This window comes from Tiliqua scincoides, chromosome 2, assembly GCF_035046505.1.
Source record: "Tiliqua scincoides isolate rTilSci1 chromosome 2, rTilSci1.hap2, whole genome shotgun sequence".
Classification (NCBI taxonomy): Eukaryota; Metazoa; Chordata; class Lepidosauria; order Squamata; family Scincidae; genus Tiliqua; species Tiliqua scincoides.
In genome coordinates this window covers 206,827,316-206,844,517 of record NC_089822.1, presented here as the reverse complement: position 1 = coordinate 206,844,517, position 17,202 = coordinate 206,827,316, and the positions used below count along the sequence as shown (strand labels likewise).

General features: G+C 39.5%; 1 protein-coding gene across 2 annotated transcripts in view; it reads left to right on the top strand.

Moving 5' to 3' along the window:
- Nucleotides 1–17,202, top strand: part of DCAF1 (DDB1 and CUL4 associated factor 1) — a 45,960-nt gene that overhangs the window by 22,866 nt on the left and 5,892 nt on the right. For both annotated transcript variants that reach the window (XM_066617425.1, XM_066617426.1), the window contains exons 11-23: nucleotides 1,536–1,745; nucleotides 2,103–2,272; nucleotides 2,463–2,587; nucleotides 3,770–5,033; nucleotides 5,388–5,586; nucleotides 7,508–7,590; nucleotides 7,922–8,006; nucleotides 10,357–10,590; nucleotides 11,498–11,591; nucleotides 12,283–12,387; nucleotides 12,668–12,741; nucleotides 12,963–13,067; nucleotides 15,609–15,861. In XM_066617425.1, the coding sequence (XP_066473522.1) occupies nucleotides 1,536–1,745; nucleotides 2,103–2,272; nucleotides 2,463–2,587; nucleotides 3,770–5,033; nucleotides 5,388–5,586; nucleotides 7,508–7,590; nucleotides 7,922–8,006; nucleotides 10,357–10,590; nucleotides 11,498–11,591; nucleotides 12,283–12,387; nucleotides 12,668–12,741; nucleotides 12,963–13,067; nucleotides 15,609–15,861 (3,001 nt within the window). The remainder of the gene's footprint in view (nucleotides 1–1,535; nucleotides 1,746–2,102; nucleotides 2,273–2,462; nucleotides 2,588–3,769; nucleotides 5,034–5,387; nucleotides 5,587–7,507; nucleotides 7,591–7,921; nucleotides 8,007–10,356; nucleotides 10,591–11,497; nucleotides 11,592–12,282; nucleotides 12,388–12,667; nucleotides 12,742–12,962; nucleotides 13,068–15,608; nucleotides 15,862–17,202) is intronic.

The window sequence follows — 17,202 nt, the reverse complement described above, 5'->3', positions numbered from 1 at the left end:
GAGATGGAAAAAGCAACCGTTATTATCAGAATTAATAATTTTAAGGAAGAAAAAAGAGGGAACTTTCAGAGAGCACGTCGGTTCAAGAAGAGGAAGAATTTTTGGATTAAATTCAAAAAGAACAGAATGAAGAAAAAGAAGAAAAGAGAGGGATCAAGAAACACAAGAGAGTTAAGAAGAAAAAAAAGTGGAAGGAGCAGTGGGAGGAGCAAGAAGGAAAACACCAACAAAGAACAAAGAGAACAAAGTACTAAGTCAGAAATTGAAAATGGCTGAACAACAAGTAGAATTTTTTTTTTGTAGATATTAATGGACCAAATTCTCTTTAGAAGTGAAAAGAAATTTGGAACACAAATATTGTGATAATGAAAGTGGTATTAAGATAACTAAAAGGGCTATTTTTTAAAAGCGAAATTATATAAAATGTTTTATAGATGGTATTTAATTCCAGAGAAAATAGTAAAAATGTACCCTGGGTCATCAAACAAATGCTGGATAAGTAAAGAATTGAGGAAACTTTTTATTATATGTGGTGGATATGCGAAAAAGCAAAGAAATATTGGAAAATGATATATAAACGGTTACAAGAGATATTGAAGTGTGTATTACCATTCAAACTGGAAACATTCCTCTTAAATGCGACATCAGAAATTAAGAATCAGATAAGAAATATATTTTAAATATTTGTTTAGTGGCAAGAATAGTGTATAAGTAAAATTTGAAACCTTTTTATGATTGGATAGATAATTTTAGATAAAAATATTGATTGTTTAGTTAAATTATTAATCAGTAGATTAACAAATATGATAATTTTTGTATTGATGAATAATTTTGTTTTTAGACATTATCAGTTGTGTGTTTTTTTTTTTTGATTAATGTATGTTGTAATCAATGGCCAATACCCTCGTGTGTAACCTGTGTAGTCCCAGCCCTGTCTAACCTATTTTCCTTACCTGTATCTGTAATAAATAAATAAACGTTGTTACAAAAAAAAAATGTTTCCGCCGTACCTGCAGATGTTACATTTCAAGAGTCTGCAGGGAGCTTATTGGTGCTGATGGTGAAGGAAGTGGTAACCTTTGTTACTTACTTAGAAAGAATAGTGTGTCCAGGTCAGGTTGTCTTTGGTATAAGATGAGCAGAGTATTGAAATAGTTTCTTGCCTCTTCACAGCAACAGGACTAGAGAGCTTTGTTAGTGCACTGAATTCAGAGAGCATTGTAGTGGCATAATGCTCTTCTGCCCATCTTCCTTTTTTGTGATTTGGTTTTTCTAGGGTGCAGTGTGTTCCAGGCTGTTCCATAATGCAGTTGTCTCCTAAAATATTTTTAGTGAATATTTTTTAATTACAGATGATGAAGCTGTGGTGGTGTTCGTGACAAATATTCTGTTGCTATGCTTGTATGTTTGAAAGTTCCAGCAGTACAGGTGTTGCCAAGGATGTTCTTTGAATTTTAAAGGAAGGTAGTAGTTCTTTAGACCCTGTATTCCTGAGAAGTACAATGATGGAAAACATGTTTCTTCTTCATTTGTAGATTAGCACTCTTGATATCTTAAATCTGGCAAATCAGGGTGCGCTGATGAGTGATGATGAGATCTTTGCCAGTCGCCAAACAGGGAAGCACACTTGTATGGCCATGAGGAGGTATTTTGAGGCACACCTAGCCATCAAAGTGGAACAGGTGAAGCAGTCACTCCAACGCACAGAAGGTGGCATTTTGGTCCATCCACAGCCTCCATATAAGGTAAGTAGTGTATTTTATATTGTTGGATGAATTCCTTCATTCTTGAGATATTTTCACAATAGTTCTTTTTATTAGTTATATCCAGTTGCACAGTTTCCTGCAGAATCTTGCTGTTGCTGTTTGTGCTTTGTTATGCTCATGAACTGATTACTCTTTATAAGCAACTTTTCGTGGAGCTGCTCTCAGTAGGTCCTGGGTGTTATTTCAAAAATGTATTTTTATTTTTGTGCCAACTTTGAATGTTTTTGTGAAAAGCTTGATCAGACATTTTAAATATAAACAATTCTAAAGGGCATAAATTCTTAACTTTTAAGTAGGTGATCAGACTGCTTGTATATTATCTCTTTCTCCATGCAGGCTTGCTCCTATACTCATGAACAAATTGTAGAAATGATGGAGTTTCTAATAGAATATGGGCCAGCACAACTCTACTGGGATCCAGCAGAGGTCTTTCTTAAGCTGTCTTGTGTGCCTCTCATGCTCCTACTTATTTCAGTAGCATGCAGCTGGAAGACCTATTATGCCAGGTGAGAGAACACAGTCTTGTAATTCGTGTTTGCCTGGGACCGGCAGCTGCTCTAAGCAACCATCTCATACATGTGCACGGTGTATTCTTTCTAACTTGGAAGAACCATTGGTGTCATAGTTCACATAGCAAATGTTTGTGTAAAAAATGTTTCACTGTACTTTGAATGATGTATGGCTTGATTCTACCAGGAATGATACAGTGCGTTATGCTTTGGATGTCCTGGCCATTCTTACTGTGGTTCCAAAAATCCAGTTACAGTTAGCAGAGTCTGTGGATGTTCTGGATGAGGCAGAATCACCTGTTTCCACTGTGGGTATGTAGAACTTGTCTATTTACTTGTAAAGTGATTAGGGGTCTCATAAGTTGCTGAAGTGGGCAGTAAATATCAGACTTCATAAACTGTGCATGACTGGGAAAGGTCAATGCCTAGCTAAAGCATCTGTTGAATGATCTGTGGTGTGGTGTTCTCATTCTGCTTTGAATGTGGTCTATACAACTACATATGGAACTGACCATTCTTGATCCAGACAAATGACTGCTATGATAGCTTCAGTTCTTCTTGATTTTATTTCCTCCTTTTGACTGTACTTCAGTTTGCAGATTAATTAGCTTTATCCAGTTACTGGGCTCTAAATATTGTGGAAGGAAAGCCAGGCAGGATGAAACAAAGGGTTGGAACCCTTATGCTGGACAGGGCACAGATTTTCTTTGTTCCTCTGAGCATTTCATTAGTCTGAGAATATATGTTGATTCATTTTAAGCAGAAATAAAAGTGATGGAAACCTTTTACTCAAAACAATACTGATCTCAGATTTTTTTTAATCTTAGGAATTGTTCGGTTATTTTTTTTATCTAGTTTGTTTAAAACATGCCCATTCTGCATCCTTGCTTCCTTCTGTTTTAAACTTTGTTATACAATTTCTGTAATAGTGGCATAAAATGAATTCTCCTGGTATCTACACTCTTTTGAATTGTCTGACTGAAAACCAACAATGGACATGAAATAAGTGATGCTGCTCTTGGGTACTGATATTAGTCAGTAGAGTGGGGATACTGTTAGATGTTGATATAATTAATAAAGAGGTTTTGAAAGAAACTAAAGGAGGTCAGAATGGTTGAGCTGTGTTCTCTCTTCAGTTGCTTTGTTAGTTTATTCTTATGTTATGGGCATGTTGTGATTACTGCTTTGCTGTGCCTCCCATTGCACATCATTTTGGTAGTCTTAGTGCAGATTATGTGAGAGGCTTGACAGTCTGGGGTATGAGAGTATACTACTTGCATGGGAAATAATCTCATTAGTTTATTCATTATGTTAGCCCCATTTGATTTTTATTTCCACTGTCAGCTGTTCTCTAGTAGTTGTAATTCTTATTGGGCAAGCATTTGGTGGAACCACAGGGGAGCAACATATGTGACATTCCTAAAATGTAAAAACAGATCTACCGCTAATCTGTGTTATGCTTGGATTGACTCTAAATTGCTTTCTTTTTCTTAGGTATTAGCATCATCTTGGGAGTCGCTGAAGGTGAATTCTTCATTCATGATGCAGAGATCCAGAAATCAGCCCTTCAAATCATCATTAATTGCGTGTGTGGTCCAGATAATCGAATCTCCAGCATTGGCAAATTCATCTCTGGTACCCCACGGCGGAAGCTTCCCCAAGCAGGCCGAAGCAGCGAGCACACATTGGCGAAAATGTGGGATGTGGTGCAGTCCAACAATGGCATCAAAGTGCTTTTGTCATTGCTCTCTGTAAAGATGCCCATAACAGATGCGGACCAGATACGAGCATTGGCCTGCAAAGCCTTAGTTGGGCTGTCACGTAGCAGTACAGTTCGGCAGATCATCAGCAAATTGCCACTCTTCAGCAGTTGCCAGATCCAGCAGCTGATGAAGGAGCCTGTGCTTCAAGACAAGCGGAGTGAACATGTGAAGTTCTGCAAGTATGCTGCTGAGCTGATAGAGCGTGTTTCGGGAAAGCCCCTGCTGATTGGAACGGATGTTTCCCTGGCTCGACTGCAGAAAGCAGATGTGGTGGCTCAATCAAGGATTTCATTTCCTGAGAAGGAGCTGCTGCTTTTGATCAGGAACCATCTCATCTCTAAAGGGCTAGGAGAGACGGCTACAGTACTTACAAAGGAGGCAGATCTACCCATGACAGCAGCTTCTCATTCTTCTGCCTTCACCCCTCTTGCTGCTACTGCCGCCTCTCCTGTAACCTTGCCTCGTACTCCTCGTATAGCAAATGGCATTTCAGCCCGGTTGACTAACCATCCTTCTGTTGGTTCCACTGCTGCCTCTGTTCACACCCAGCCTAAGCAGACTGCCTCCCAGGGCTCACTTGCACTCCCAGGCCCATCTCAGGCCAGCGGCTCCCCTGTGATAGGCAGGATTAGCTTCATCCGAGAGAGGCCGTCTCCTTGCAATGGCAGGAAAATCAGAGTGCTGCGACAAAAATCAGATCATGGAGCCTACAGTCAGAGCCCAGCTATCAAAAAGCAGCTGGACAGGCACCTCCCTTCCCCTCCCACGCTGGACAGTATAATCACAGAGTACCTTAGGGAGCAGCATGCTCGCTGCAAGAACCCTGTGGCCACTTGCCCCCCTTTCTCTCTTTTTACACCCCATCAGTGTCCTGAGCCAAAACAGAGGCGCCAGGCGCCAACTAACTTTACCTCGCGGCTGACCCGCAGGGCAGCCTTTCCAAAGTATGGCGGGGTGGATGGTGGATGCTTTGATAGACACCTCATATTCAGCAGGTAAGGACAATGTTTTTTCTGTATTCTCTTTTGGCCAATCCATCAAAAAAAAAAAAAAAAACTGATGCAAAAGTGGACACATACCTGGCTGCAGTTTGAACGAACCTGGGTTTTCATAGTGACCTCTAGGAAGACCTTGTATGTTTTCTTTTTTTCTGTATGGATAGTTATCTGCAACATCTTCCAGGTTTGAAGCATTGTACAGAAACTTGTCTTACCTTAAGAATAAAACAGAAAGAATGACTTCCACCCTGACAACTCTCAGATGTTTCCAAGATTCCGTTGTGTGTGTGGTCATTGCTTATGCTTACTTTGAGGCTCACTTTCTTATTCACTCACTCTTTTGTTTCCCAGGTTTCGTCCAATTTCTGTGTTCCGGGAAGCAAATGAAGATGAAAGTGGCTTTACATGTTGTGCGTTCTCTGCACGGGAGCGATTCCTGATGTTGGGCACCTGCACAGGGCAGCTGAAACTTTATAATGTTTTTAGTGGTCAGGAGGAGGCCAGTTATGATTGCCACAACTCTGCTATCACACACCTTGAGACATCCAGGGTAAGAAAAGGAAAGCAGCCAGAATACAAATGTTGCACTGTGGGTTTCTTTTCTAATCTTACTGAAGGCCACAGTGGCTTAGCTAAGCTTCCTGAGAAGCAGCAGAGGTCACTCAGAACCAAGCAAATCAGAACTAAAATAGAACAGATCCTAACCAAGTGAGGGAGACATTGTGCAAATGAGGTATATTTCTCGTTATTTAGAACTCATTTTGTCTCACATGGCCACATTTTGCATTCACTTGTCCCATGCAAGTAGTATAATACTGTGTAGTGGGCTGTCTTATACACTACAGTTCTATCTGTGCCTACCTGGAAGCAAATGCCGCTGATTTCAGTGAGAATTACTTCCAAGAGTGTGTGCATAGGATTAAGCCAGTGCTATTCAAACTGGGGCGTCGTGACGCCCCAGCCTGAGGGCCCTGGTCTCTGCCCCCTTAAGGGGTGGGGGCAGCCTAGAGACGGGGGGTGGGGAAGGCAGCAGCATGATCCCCAGAATCGTGCTGCTCAGGGGGCTGTAGGGGCTTGGGTGCACTTACCCAAGCCTCCTGCAGCCTCCCCGGGGTGCAGGGAGCCTGGTGCGACTTCTGGCATGGCTCCCCGCAGCAGGGAAAGTGGGTGCGGAGCGATTGCCTGGGGATCACGCAGCTGCCTTCCCCCAGCCCCCACTGCCTCCTCCCCCCGCCCCTGCAAGGACTTACTGGCTCTCAAACTCTCCCAGAGAGTTTGAGAACCATTGGATTAAGCCAGAGACCTGATACTCAGGTGACTCTGTTTTGGTCAGTTTAATCAGATGCTATAAGCAGCATTGTGTTTGTGTGCCATGTGTGTTTTAAGAGAAAAATAACATGGTAGGGAACTGTCAACCATTTTTTTTCAGGTGAAAGAAATGTTAAGTAGAAGAGTTTGAAGGCAGAAACAAGAATAGCTATAGAAAACATGAGCCACCACCGCTGTTTGGAAGACCTTGGGGCTGCTCATTTTCTTTGCTCTCTTGTGTCAGTTTGCTGGGTTTAAGATAATTTTTTTAGCTGGTATTTATCAAAGTTCTAAGCTGCTCATGTAAAAACCACACCTCCCTATGTTGCTGTGCAGTGCTATAAATCTTGGCTCCGGACAGCTTAATAGCCATTTCACCTAACCATACCATGTGGAAATCTGTGGAGGTTTTACAGAGATAATCTATGGCAGTGTTTCTCAAACTGTGGGTTGGGACCCACTAGGTGGGTCATGAGCCAATTTCAGGTGGGTCGCATACCATCTTACTCAGCCGCCATTGAAAATACAGGGTACAGAGCTGCTGGGCAAGGTGGGCTTCTGGTGGGAGAGAGTCATGGTGATTTGCCTTGAATTGGTAGGAAGATGGAACACTGGAAAGGGGGGAGGGCTATGTGGTTGGAGAAGGATCCAAGTCTGCGTTCTGCTTTGATTTCTGAGCTGGTTGTTTGAATTGTGACCTATGCAAAATAACAGCATGTGCTGTGTAATGGGACCTTTGGCTGATGGTGGCTTAGATTTGAAGCCTAAATTGATAATTTCACTTCCAGCCATGACATCACTTCCAGGTTAATGATATCACTTATGGTGGGTCCTGACAGATTGTCCTTCTAAATAAAACGTGAGTCCTGATGCTAAAACGTTTGAGAACCACTGATCTATGGAATTTAATTTTTTTATGCCAGCTCTGACTGTATTTACTGGTATGTTAACTTGGCCATATTAGCCCTTAGTTTGGTAGTATTTTTACCTACCAACATTTTACTTGAGTTGTGGCACAGTTAGCTGTATGGACAGCTGTTCTTCTTCCCTAAACAGATTGTCACGTACAGTAGTTTTTCTTCATATCATGCTACAGAGATGTATGTTCATATGTGTAACAGTAAAACACTTTGCTTTTCTGTGCTGTTTCCCTTAAACTACAGGATGGTTCTCTCTTGCTAACATCTGCAACATGGAGTCAGCCTCTTTCTGCATTGTGGAGGATGAAGTCTGTCTTTGAAATCAAGTGCGTATACGTTACTATCTCTGCACTACCCTGAATGCACAAGACTATTAAAAGCTCAGTCTTTAAAGAAACTATAATCTCATGGACTTGAGTGCATTGTAGGAATGTATTCAAGTGCATGATGATGGTAGATAGGAAAGGATTGCCCTGAAAGTGGGGAGTTACTGCAGTAGAGATAGGGGCTACTTTCTCCTATTAGGAATAAATATTATTTAGTTTTGATGGAGTCGTGCATTGAATAATGCTAAATAAAGGTGCATACAGTGTTTACTGAGAGAAAACTCTGCTGTTATGATTTGCTGCATATTCAACATTTATTTTTCCTGTGCAGGCATTCCTTCACAGATGACCACTATGTGGAGTTCAGCAAGCACTCTCAAGACAGGGTCATTGGAACAAAGGGGGACATTGCACATGTAAGTATCTCTTGTGGAGTCTTGGAAGTCAATGACATACTTTTGTTGTTATGTTAAAGTCACCTGCAGACCAAGCACTTCATGGGGGAAGAGCTTTGTGAAGGGGATAAGGTTAATTATGAAGGAGTTTGATGGATTGAAATGCTGGACTGTAACCGCTATAATGAAATGCAGCAGTAGATATTATTTAATAGAAAAAAGAACTTTGTGCTTGGAAAAAATGGTAGGAAGGGCCCCAACATTGCATGAGAGAAATCTGGAGAATTCAACAGACATGATAGCAAGAAAGCTAAGGGACACTGTCCAGTAGTATCCATGGATGGAACAAGCTTCATGGGACTGGGCTTTATGACCATTGACCACATTCTCATAAATGTCAAATGGCTTAACTCAGTGGTTCTCAAACTGGTGGGTTGCAACACACCAACTTGTGTAAAGCTTCCCCCCCCCCATCCTTTTAAGGGCCAAGGGAAGGGGGGAAGAGGCAATGCGATTCCCAGAATTGCATAGCTAACGGGGGTGAAAGGGGACTATTTTTGCTTACTGAAGGCTACTGGCAGTTGCAGGAGTTGCGGGGAGCCCCAAGTAGCCCTCTGCAGGGCTCCCCAATGCTTAGAATGTTAACCTAGAATGTTAGAATGTTGAGAAAAACAGATCGCCAAACAACGTTGTGCTTAGCGACTGGTTTATCTCAACATTCTAACGTTCTTTGTCAACATTCTAAGCAGCGGGGAGCACTTCTCGGGGCTCTCTGGAATTCTAGCAGCTGCCAACAGCCCTCAGTAAGTAAAAATAGCCCCCTTTCACCCACTGTTAGTGCCGTGATCCTGGGGGTTGCTTTGCTGCCCTCACTCCTCTCCTGCAAAGATTTACTTAGGGAGTAAAACTCTCCCTAAGTTTGAGAAACACTGGCTTCACTTCTTCCCTTAAGATATTATTATTATTATTATTATTATTATTATTATTATTATTATTAACAGTATTTATATACCGCTTTTCAACTAAAAGTTCACAAAGCGGTTTACAGAGAAAAATCAAATAACTAAATGGCTCCCTGTCCCAAAAGGGCTCACAATCTAAAAAGATGCAAATGAATACCAGCAGACAGCCACTAGAACAGACAGTGCTGGGGTGAGATATGGCTGTTCCTGTTCTTTGGGTATGGATAATGTCTCACCAAGTTGATTCATTATGAGGGAATTTTTTGTGGGATATTTCCTACATTACCTTCACCTTGAAATTTTTATTCTTAAATACTGTACAATACTTTGATCATAGGCCAGTAAATGCTTGCTAACTGATTTGAGAAATTTGTAGGGGTTTTAAAGAGGTAATCCATAAAATTTTCTTTTTTCTGGCTCTGAAAACGAATCAGATGAGTTTTTCTGTTTGACCTATATAAAATATTTAAACGTTTCCTCATTCTGAAAAGTTTGATGCAATCTACTTGTGGCAGTGTCAAGCAGAGGTTAATATTAGGAATTTTTATAATTTTGAGGAAACAAATGTTGTGTCAAAGCATAAACCTATTCAAATGTGTTTTACCTTTCCTTACCCTTTCACTGATTTCCATACACATTTGTATTTAAACAAAATATGTTTCTGTGGTGCCATGCTGTTCCTTTGGCTAGCTCTGAAGGAAATCTGATCTCCACTTGTGATCTGCTCATTTATGAAGCAATATGTTAAAAATATTTATTCTTAGCTTCAACAGAGGTTACAAAGGGAAATCAGTGTTTCAAGAGGGTAGTTTAAATGAAGTGTATCTGAGAAAAGGGTGAAAGAAAGGGAAATCAGTGTTTTAAGAGGGTAGTTTAAATGAAGTGTATCTGAGAAAAGGGTAAAAGAAACAAAGTCAAATTCTATGAATAATTTACTTGTTTCCCAGTAAAGCATCTTTTTGAAAATAATTTTTAAAGGAAATGAATCCTATAAAAAGGTTTTAGTACATATGCCAGGAATGCTGACCTCATTTTGTAAGCCTTTTTTGCTGTGTATTACATGAAATCTTTTTTGGTAGTCTCTTCATTAACTCAGTACCCCTTATTTCAATTTTAAAAAGGCAAAATTACTCAGTAACCATCTTACTAAAAGTAAATTTCACACCATAATGTGCATTTTATTTTTCTCTACTGCAGGTAGTGTCTTGTAATGAGCACTATCTAAATAGAAATGAACATGCTAGTAAATGAATTAGTAAATTCATTCTTAAAGGGAAGCAAGCAAACCAAAAGGAAGATAGTCATCGACCTGGAATAATATTGAAATGATTGCATGTATCTGTCTTTCCTTGGATACTATCATCCTGCGAATCTTGACTAATCTTTTTTTCTTCTTTTTAATCTAAAAGATCTATGATATTCAGACTGGCAACAAGCTGTTGACTCTGTTTAACCCAGATCTTGCCAACAACTACAAGAAGAATTGTGCCACCTTTAACCCCACAGATGACCTTGTCTTAAATGATGGTGTCCTTTGGGATGTTCGTTCTGCACAAGCTATACACAAGTTTGACAAATTCAATATGACCATCAGTGGTGTGTTCCATCCAAATGGGCTGGAAGTCATAGTCAACACAGAAATTGTATCCTCTTTGCATCAACTGTGGGAATCTCAAAAAACTTGATGTAATAAGCAAATGATTACAGCATTTGGGATAGCGTTTTTGCTTTGTGAAAGGAAATATGGGGATAGGATTCACTAATCCATGTGAGTAACTGCTGCTTGAAGTGATCATGTTTTGACTGAATATTGCAATGCCAATTTCAGGCCCTTCTGTTCAAAGTAGTAATGGTGGCTGGTTTGGTATAAAAACATTGTAATAAAGAATCTTCCAAAAGCCTCAAAGCATTGTACAATCAACAAAAATTTGAAATAAAGCAGTATTTATAAACAAAAGATGATCAAATTATAGACAAAAGTCCTCAGAAAAATACAGTTAAAGACTTATGCTAACTGTTCTGTTAACTCAAAGACTTAACAGAACAAAAAATGTTTTTGGTTTTTTGAAAGGAAAGTGGAGAGGAAGGCTTCTAACTCTCTGGGAGAAGGTTCCAGAATACTAAGGTTATTGCTGAAAAGGCTTAATCCATAGTTGCTGTTGCCTTACCCTGTTGCAGGGGAAGTACAGACAGCAGGGCTGACTGCCTGGACCTGAATTGGTGCGTGGATTAATATGCAAAGAGAAGGTCCTTAATGTTTGAGGATCCCAGTTTGTAAATTACTTTTAAAACCAGTGCCTTGATTTAGAACTGGAAGTGCCCAGGCTGCTGTTGTAACTACAGTACAGTTTGATATGTGCCTATCTTCTAACACTAGTTAGAAAGTGAACCACTGTGTTCTGTAACAGTTGGGGTTCCAGGGGAGAACTGTTGCAGGCATGTTTTGCAACAGTTAGTATAGTACATCTGTGGTCCTTGGTATACTGTTCACAATTGTAATAAATTTGGTGATAGACAGTTGTGTGGAATCTTCTCTAACATCCTCCTCAGTGGGACCTGCGAACATTCCACTTGCTGCATACAGTGCCGGCCTTAGACCAGTGCCGTGTAGTCTTCAACCACACTGGAACAGTTATGTATGGAGGTAAGATGCCTGTTAACAGCATTGTTATTTCAGTCCTCCTTTATGCTGGTAGTGAGAGTTGGGCTATTTGTCTTATGTAAGAGAACAAAACGAGAAAAATTTCACAACTAAATATGTTACGATTCTATAACAAAGCAGGAGGGCATGCAACGACCTCATTTGGACTTCAGTTATGGATTAAATCTTTCTAGAAAATTTGTACGTTCCTTCCTTCTACTTTGCTGAAACTCAGAATGGGTAGCAGCTGTGCATGCACCATACTCCATTTGTGGTTGCTCCATTTTCTGTTCTTCCTATTTTCACTGATGTCCTATTTCATCTTCAAGAATGCTGTCTTACCTTGATGCCCCTTACCCTTTCTGTGTTCTGTTTAGTGTCCCTTTTTGCCCATGTTCTTTGTTCTATTCTTCCTTTCCCTTCAAGTATCACTACCATCCCACTGAAAATGTCTTAAAATCATTCAGCAGGTAACTCACATTCTCCACGTAAAATAGATTACAGCATTAATATTCTGGTAACGAGTAAGTAAAATATTATTTCTGAAAATGAACTTCTTGAATTTTGGTTTGTTCCACATTGTGTGTAATTTCTTCACTTAATGGTTCAGAATTACATGTGATTTTTGCATCAGCTGGTACTATTTTAGAACAGAACAACCATCTACTCATAAATTGTTTCTCCTTTGATCCAGCTATGTTACAGGCTGATGATGAAGATGACCTGCTGGAAGAGAGAATGCGAAGCCCTTTTGGATCATCTTTCAGAACATTCAATGCAACAGACTACAAACCAATTGGTAAAGAACCTGATTGCATCTCCCTGAAATTACATTTTTCAAATTTGCATATTGTTAGTTTTCTATCCTAAAACATTTATTTTAACTTTCTGGGAAAATTCCAACATATTTCATGTTACCTCATCTTCAGAGCTCAACTTTGATTTCTCAATAAAACTACTCCAAAAATGCTTTCTGTTTGGATAGCAATAGTGAAACAAGAAGCATCTTTTGTATTTGCAGTGTTTTGTATTTGAACGCATGCAGGTTTCTGGTGATTCTGATGTGTGTTCTCTTGCAGCCACTATTGATGTTAAAAGGAACATCTTTGATTTATGCACAGACTCAAAGGACTATTATTTGGCAGTAATTGAGGTAAATATGATTCTTGAATAAAGAGAAATGCAAGTGTTGGTATTTGTTGTGCAACTTTTCTTTCCAAATAAGGTAATGAGAAAGTTGTTAGTTGGTAAGCTTGTATGTGTGAGAGGGGAGAAAGATGATTGTAGAGATTGTGGTGTTGCATGAAAGTCAGCACAACACTTTTACCTGAAAGCTAACTCTCTGTGTTGGTATGGTTGTGGTTCTTTTTTCAGAACCAGGGCAGCATGGATGCCATGAACATGGATACAGTTTGCAGGCTGTACGAAGTAGGCAGACAACGCTTAGCAGAAGATGAGGAGGATGAAGAAGAAGATCAGGTAAGAAGTGTAAACTCACTTTGGCTGGTTTATTATTATTATTAATGGTATTTATATATGGCTTTTGGACAAAAAAGGTTCACAAAGCGGTGAAATGTTGTTGGTTCTTGAAAGAGAGAACCTCTATGATTGTAAAAATCCCCTTGAGGGATTTAGAAACACCTGTCTATGTAAACCGCCTTGAATAAAGTCAGAGGAGTAATCCGTTGCATGCTAAGTCTTTAGCTGTCACTTTTAGGAAAGCATTGACAATGCCTCTTAAGTCCTTGTCATATTACTGTATGCTTGTTTTGAAAGTTTTAGCAACATGCAGAAAACAACTTTTGAGTTGAGTTCTGATAAGTGTTCAGAGTCATTTGTTGAAGTGCTAGTGAAAGCTGGAAAATTATTTTTTACAAGAATGTATTAGTTGTGTACCCCCCCCCCCCACTTTTAACTATTAACCACTTAATTCTATAGGTATGTCATAACATCTATACTAGGCAACCAAACACGTTATTTTTGTTCAGGATATGGGTATAAAAAGAAACAGAGATAATCTTGGAGCAGTTATAGATTTCCGTGACCTACGTCTGGTGTTTGTTACTGACAGTGAGGTGCAATATGGGTAGACTTAAAATCAGCCAGTGCTTACAATAAAAAAATATATGCCTGCTTGTAGATTCTGTTTCCTTATGTGCTAGTGTCTGGCTGAGCCCAGTATTCCTCTGGTAGGCTCTCTGTAGTTAAATATTAGAAAACTATTTCCATTGCCTCTTCTTAAGGTTGTAGAAAATCATATGACTGTCTGCAGTTCAATTGTATGCCTTTCTTTGACTGTTTTTGAAATTCTTTGTGCACTTTTTGGTGCCAGATGTTGTGCCATGTGAGATGTATTCTGCTGCCTTGATATAAAATCTGTAGTTGAGTTATTTGTTCTTGTTCATTTTGTGGTGGAAATACCACCACCACCACTGCTTCAATAGAAACTAGGTTGAGGGTACTATCCTGGTGAAATACATTTTAAGAAGCCAGAGGAATATTGTTTGTGACCTGTTGATTTTATTTTGTCTAGGTTATTTCAAAATGAAAATGCTTTGCATGGTTTTCAGATGTGTATTTTGATTTAGGTGGTATGAAAATGTTTTCATTTGACAGTCTATCACTAGTTTCATTAATAGTTTTTAGGAAAAAATCTCTTTTATCCCTGCCTTTCCCACTTTTAGTGTGTACAAGTTTTGCTTTTCCAGCTTAAGACAAAAGCAGGTTGTCTTTGCTCTACATCTTCCTTAGCTCATTTCTTCAACTAAGTGGAATTCCTGGAAGCCCTGGCTGCCCAAGAAGTAGAGGGATAAGATCTGAGCTAATGCTGCAAATGATTTATTGGCAGAGTTGGGCTGATAGTTTTTGCCATCTGTTCCTTACTCAGATTTCAGTAACTGTTCCTTTACTCTTGTACCTGCTTGCTGCAGGAAGTATAGGCAAAATGGTCTGGGAAAGTGACGGGGGGGGGGGGGGAGCGGCTATCAACTGCCCAGCTTGTGTGGAAACCTTTGACTCTTACAGCAGGTCTTACTGGAGTGTAACACCAAAAATACAAACTGGTCAAAACTATTTTTGTCTGTGTGCTGGAAACAGTATTTTGAGTATTTCCCCCTTAGTGTTTAGTGTAGTGAGTATAGTCTTTATAAGAAATGGTTATTTCATTTTTGCATGTTTCATATTTCTCTCTGCTATGCAATATCTTTAGTCCTCTTCTGTAGTTAAACTAGATTTTGACTTTAGAAGTTAAAACCTCAACAGTTGTCTCAGCATTATTATTTGCTGTGGTGGTGTCCCATATGTTTTGTAGAATTCAGTTTTGGGCTTATGAATTTGTGTAGGTTTTTTCCTGTCAGATGGAAACGTGACCCTTGAAGTAGAGAAGCATAGTGATACTTACAGTTTTTTTTCTGTTATAAGACATAAGAGATCTTTAACCTCTTTCATAAGTACTCCACTTTGGTCACCTTGTCAGTCCCAAAGCCCACCGATTCCCTTTGTTTCAGCTTGAAGAAATTTGAATTTATGTAGTTCAAACCCTGTTTACATTCTTTATGCAGCACACACTGTTCAAATATGATATCCTGATTGCATTTCATTGTATTGCGAATAATGGACTGACTAGATCAAGGCAATTAGGGTGATATGTATGATAACTCATACATAAGGCCTGTAACGTTTGATGTGTTACCAATAAGCAAAGCCAGTAGCTGAAGCACTATTTGACTACATTATTGGTGCCCATTCAGTATGTTCTAGAAATGGCTAACCACTAACAATGGAGTCAGTGACAATGTCATTTGGACTATATTGCTATTTGGCCTTTTCCAGATCTGGATAAGAACACAAATCATTGATCTCTTGCAATATTGCCTTTATGGACAAGTAACTCTGTCTACAGGGCCTTTGTCACTTTCTGGGGAGTATGAAGGCATGAATGTAAGCCCATTTGAGTCTCCTGTGTTGTCTGTCTCCTTCAGGCTAGTTTTATTCTTATGGGCTTTACTGATATCTCTTCAGGAGGAGGAGGAACAGGAAGAAGATGATGATGAGGATGACGACGACACAGATGACCTTGATGAGCTAGACACAGATCAGCTACTGGAAGCTGACCTGGAGGAAGAGGAGAATAATGAGAACGCAGGCGAGGATGGAGAAAATGACTTCTCTCCTTCAGATGATGAGGAATTGGCCAACCTGCTTGAAGAAGGGGATGAAGGAGAAGATGAAGATTCTGATGCAGATGAAGAAGTTGAGCTGATCCTTGGTGATAGTAAGTATACATATCCAAGATACAAACTTAAACTATGCTACAAAATTATGTTCTGGTATCTACAAAAAAAAAATTAAGACCATTGTGTCAACAGGTTCATAGATGAGGGAAACAATTCTATATTTCCCTTCTTGCTTGATTGGATGTAGAGCTTTTTCTGTCAATTACAGCTCAGGCTGATGCAGGATTATTCTGAGTCAGGAGCTTTATTTTCTTGGACACTGCTAGTGCTACCCATCTCTGGAGAATAGGTTAAATATGTTAAGTCCCATCCCCTCCCAAAAAGAAAGTTCCCTGTCTTCTAAAATTTTGTCAAATCCCTTTCAATATTGGTGTGAAAGGACTTCACTGAGATTTGGAGAGAAGATTCCTTCTCTTGCGCAGACTCCAGATTCTGAGCTAGGTTGTTTAGAGGAGCTAAACGTCAATTAGAGGAGATCCACAACTTTTGTGGAGCTGTCCATAGTTTATCTCAGCCTTCTGACTACGATACAAGAATACTAATTGATCCCTGCAGCTTGAAAGCAGAAATCCTTGGTGGATGAGAATTACAGAGATACCTTATTAATAGAGCTATGCAAGAATCCTGGACATCATTCTTTTTTAAAAATTATTTTATTTGGAAAAAAAATTACCATCTTACATAAACATATTCCTATTTAGTAATACATTTCTGGTGTGCATCCCAGTAGTTTACAATTTATCAATCAATGTTGCCATCAAAATATTTCCATTTCTCCTACAAATCTTATGGGCCAATATGCCAGTTAAAGTAAATTTGAGAACTTTAATCAATTACAGTATCCATTTACATCTAGGGCCTTGGTTTTTAAACTGTATACACTGAGGAATAAGTCGCAGTGGATCTGATTGAACTTATTGCCATATAAATGTTTATTTGTACACTGCCTTTCAAGCTAAGATGACTCAAAGCAATTTATATACTTCAAATGACAAAGTTTCTGACTGTGGCTGCTGATGGTTGCATTTTTGATGCAACAGTCCAGTGCTATAGCTCCCCAACTTTGTATTCCCAGCTTTATTCAAGGTCTTGGGACTTGATCCAACTGACCTGTTGCAGCTGTCTTTCTGAACACACCATTTTGTTGAAGGTTAGAAATGAAATGAGTGGAGGAGAGTTGTGGGAAAGGGTGGTCATTTGAAAAGTGCATGGGTGGGAAGAGAATGGGGGGTGGAACATGGCCTGGATTTTTATATGACAGCAAATGGACTTTGTTCCAGCCGTGTAGAAAGATTGCAAGAGAAATGGTGGGATTCAGTCTGCATGAGAGCCATGCTAATTGCCCTGAAATCTCCCTCCCTCTTCATTGTGAGTATGTG